The sequence below is a fragment of the Acyrthosiphon pisum genome, chromosome A1, assembly GCF_005508785.2.
Source record: "Acyrthosiphon pisum isolate AL4f chromosome A1, pea_aphid_22Mar2018_4r6ur, whole genome shotgun sequence".
Classification (NCBI taxonomy): Eukaryota; Metazoa; Arthropoda; class Insecta; order Hemiptera; family Aphididae; genus Acyrthosiphon; species Acyrthosiphon pisum.
In genome coordinates this window covers 36,088,758-36,093,074 of record NC_042494.1, presented here as the reverse complement: position 1 = coordinate 36,093,074, position 4,317 = coordinate 36,088,758, and the positions used below count along the sequence as shown (strand labels likewise).

The 4,317-nt window shown below is 24.7% G+C and overlaps 1 protein-coding gene across 1 annotated transcript; it reads right to left on the bottom strand.

The window, feature by feature from the left end:
* Positions 1-251: 251 nt before the first annotated feature.
* Positions 252-3,930, bottom strand: LOC100164488 (mismatch repair endonuclease PMS2-like). The gene is made up of 7 exons (XM_016808323.2): positions 3,389-3,930; positions 3,134-3,293; positions 2,863-3,068; positions 2,075-2,214; positions 1,910-2,015; positions 1,670-1,840; positions 252-473 (listed from the first exon to the last, which is right to left on the bottom strand). Exons 1-7 carry the CDS (start codon positions 3,446-3,448, stop codon positions 267-269), a joined length of 1,050 nt encoding a protein of 349 aa, XP_016663812.1. The 5' UTR covers positions 3,449-3,930; the 3' UTR covers positions 252-266.
* Positions 3,931-4,317: the final 387 nt, after the last annotated feature.

Below are 4,317 nucleotides of genomic sequence, written 5' to 3'. Positions count from 1 at the left end.
TTTCAATATTCATTATTATTGTATTGTGTATGATATAAGAATTCATTAAACCGTTAATGTGATTGGTTAGTGTGATAGGTTTATGTAATATATATAACAATACAAAATTATAATATGCTTTTGTACTGTAGATAAAAATATAAACAAAATCCTAGAGAAACTTTTCAATTATTTAAAACGCCATTTACCAACAATTTAATTTTTACCGATAATGAGATTTGGCAAGAAGCCAACAATTAACAGGTTAAATAGTTAAATGTAAAACATTATAAATTATAGTAGTTGAATAATAAATATGAATTACTTACTTTAATTATTGAGACTAAATAATTTTCATTAGACAAAAATATTTGTCTTTTATCTGGTGTCACATTAATGTCTACTTCAGCTCTCGCAATAGTTATATTTAAGTAGACAAATGGATATTGATTTTGATTGTATTGATGGTAAACTTCATTCACTGTTTTTATAACCTAATATAAAATAAATAATATATTATGTATTACATTATTTTTATTTCAAGCTGAACTACATTTGGTGTTGTTTTTTTTTAGACTCTGAGTGGAACGATGAATGTATTGATTTTACAATGATGTGTGTTTTTTTTTTAATTTTTTTTTTTTAAATTTAATTTTGTGTCTGTCATCACCTTTTAGGACAGTAAAAGTGCTTTTTTTTTCTTCAACAGTATCTTTTCTGATAGGAAAGTGAATCTAGTTGGTACTTTGGGGGGGGAGGTCAATATTGAAAATTTCCAGTAGTTTCAAAAGCGCCATGAAAAACAAAAGAAAAATTAAGGAAAAACGGAAATTTTTAAACAAAATCTGTTTTCGGAAATATCGATTTTGGTTTTTGGTGCAACTCTTATAAATATGACCGTAGGTACATGAAATTTTGACTGAATGTTTATATCAGCATTTTCTATACACCATAATATTTTCAAATATTTTAATTTAATTTGAGCTGTTTATGGACATTTTCAACTTCTATTTTTTAATTTTTTTTTCTATAAATATCAATAAAATATTATTTGTTGGTTAAAAAAGCTTGAAATTATATTTCTATTATATTGTTTCAAAGGCAGATGAAAAAAATTAAAAATCCATAAGCACAATTTTTTTATAAGCATCTAAAGTTCAAATATTGACAAAATACGTAAAAATGACAAAAATTTGCTAATTAATTTAAGTTAGAAATTCATGAAAAATGTTCTTTTTGAATCTAAGATTTGGTATACTATTATATATCTATGATAGTACTATGATTTGTAGTTGATGTATAATGCGTTATAAGTACCTAATGGATATTGTGATATGATTAATTTGGAATTTATTATAGATCAATATATATTATACCTAGATTCAGTCTCCGCTCAAAATTGTTTTTCTTATACAGTGATATTATATCATTGAATTAAAATTTAATACTACCCATTATACAGTGACCCACTTGTAACCTACTGTATAGCAGAGCGACATCCATTTACCCACCTTTTATAATTTTAATTTGATGTTTTTAGAAAAATCAGTTCTGTAGTTAAAATCTGATAACGTCATATAGATATTTAATTCCGAGTCGAATTAATCAGCAAAATGAAAAGTAATATTTAATTTCCATAACAAAATATTTTTAAAATACTTAAATTTATATAGATAAAATATGTGAGTACCTTTAATGGCTCACACGGTCTAGAGTTAATGAAATAAAATTGTCTGTCCTTAGAACTTCTACCTCCATTATGATCACAACTAGATATATAACCATCTAGTTCAAAAATATTTGGTATATCATTTTCTTCATCTACAGGAATGACTTTTTTTAAAACTAACAAACTGTTAGCCTGAAAATAATAACTGAATCAATAAAAGAAGATCATACATAACCAAATAGCAAATCCTAACTAATTTACCTGTTTAGATCCATAAATGCATGATATGTTTTCTAATACTGTGTTGCTACCATGTGTTGATAAAAGAACATTATTCATAGATTTTGTTTGATTAATACACGATAATCTATGAAAAAAAAAGTTATTTGTATAAAACTAACCAAAGTTATTAAAATATTACTGTACTTCACTTGAGTAGCCACTAAACAGTAACCAGTCACTACTTGGATCATTTTTCCAAAGTCTTTTTTTAAATTTCGATGAAATTCTTTATGTCTTACAGGTAATGAAGAGAATAGATTAGACAATGTAACTGCTGTTCCAACCTAATTAACATGTAATTTAATTTTGTTAACAAAAATAAAATCAGTTTTATACTGTATAGTGTTATACATTATTATATACAGTGATGTATTGTTAAAATTATACATGGGTAATTGTCATAGACTTTTTCCAACAGGTAGGTGACAATGGTAAAAACTAAAAATTAAAACTATTATTCTCACCATGTTCAACATAGCTATTTTCTTACAGCCGTTATTATGACCATAAGATATAAGTACTTAATAACTTTCTGAAATAGTCTTTAGTGGATATTTATAGTAGTACTTTTCCAAACAAAAACCATAAAAACATTTAAGGAAATAAGGAACCACATATTGATGACACTTTCTATTTTTGGAAACTTGAATTCAGAATAATGACAACGTTAAAAGGTCATTAAAATATTAATTTTTTTATCACCCGATATCTAATAAATATTATCTAAAATTTAAAAATTACAAATAATTATAGAATATAAAATTATTATAAATATAATAATTTATGACTAAAATAATTTGTATACAACCTGTGTATACTTTCAGTGAGTAATGAGTATAAGTAAAAAAAAATAATAGAGCACACTGTATACTCGTCAATACACCACTGATTATAATAATAATATATATATTTATTTAATTATAAAATCGTACTTGCTTAGCAACAGGGACTTTTAGCTTAATGTTTCCTGTATGATCAAACACTAACTTAGTGCCACATTCTTGTGATGAATGTCTAGTGGTTACTGTTACATCACTTAAAGCACATAATGAGCTCAATGCTTCTCCGCGAAAACCAAATGTTTCTACTGAAGTCAAGTCAGCAAAGTCTTTAATTTTGGATGTATGGTGTTTTAAAGCTATAGGCAAATAATATTGTAGTTAGTTTGAATATTAGAATCTTAAAATATCATAATAATCATACCAAGTCCTTCAAAATTGTCAGGATGAACCCCAGATCCGTTATCTGTAACTTCTACCAAATCTTTACCAAATTCTTTTAATTTAATTCCAACTGAAGTGGCTCCAGCATCTAAACTATTTTCTATTAACTCCTTTACTGCTGTAGCCAAATTCAATACAACCTTAAAAAAGCGTATAGAAATATTATATTACTATATCATAATAACAATAATAAAACATATAAAATATACAAATTATATTGTTTATCCATAATTACCTGACCAGAACATATTTTATGAACGTCCAATTTATTTATTGGCTTGATTTGGCTAGACATTGGTAATATAAAAATACAACTAATTTACAATTTTAGAATAAAGATAAAAGTGTTTTTAATATCAAGTTTTGCAATTATAAAACTAAAATAATACTTAAAAACATTATTCAGTTCCATAAAAATAATACTCAATGGTAGTCAGTCTTTCAATAACCATTGGTTAATTGAAATAATAAGAAATACTGTAGACAAATGACACAACAATACATAGCAAATTAATCTCAATCTTGGAGAATAATTATAACAAATCTTATGCCACTTTTTTAAGTTATTTGTAATGTATCCTGTATTATTGTTTATTGTATTTAATATTGATTAATTATATTAAGTATTAAGCAAATTTAATATTTTTATATTGTTTCATAATAGACGATGAAGTCACGATTGTAAATACTAAGTAACAATAAGCTATGAAAATATATAATTAAATATATTATCTTAAGTAGTAGATGAAATTCAAAAATTTTCAAAAATTTGGAGTTTGAACGGGTGCAGATTTCCAGATTTTGATAACAATTGATAAGAGTGAACCTGATAAGAACAAAAAAAAGTTTATGTCAACCACAGATAAAACAAGTTAAAATTAAACAAGACAGTATAAACTTTTATTAGAAATCTGGTTTTCACAAACCTTTGGGCTTCGGTTAACACAGAAATACAGAATATTAAATGAAACTATTATTCTATTATTGTAGTTGACAATAATATTTTTCCAACCAATTATTTCGAATAAAAATAAAATGTTCGAAATAAAAAACCAAAGTATTCAATACCAAAAAGTATTTAATACAAAAAAAAGTATTTAAAATACCATTCAAAATACTTCATGCTGAAAGTATTTAAAAAGTTATCCAATACTTAAAAAAGTA

What these genes read in the sequence shown, in the direction of transcription:
- LOC100164488 (XM_016808323.2), bottom strand. Translation starts at nt 3,448, where the DNA reads ATGTCTAGCCAAATCAAGCCAATAAATAAATTGGACGTTCATAAAATA. An exon ending in TTAGTGGCTACTCAAGTGAA is followed by an intron (nt 2,016 to 2,074) that starts GTACAGTAATAT and finishes TTTTTTTCATAG; the next exon opens with ATTATCGTGTATTAATCAAA. An exon ending in GACCGTGTGAGCCATTAAAG is followed by an intron (nt 474 to 1,669) that starts GTACTCACATAT and finishes ATTTTATATTAG; the next exon opens with GTTATAAAAACAGTGAATGA.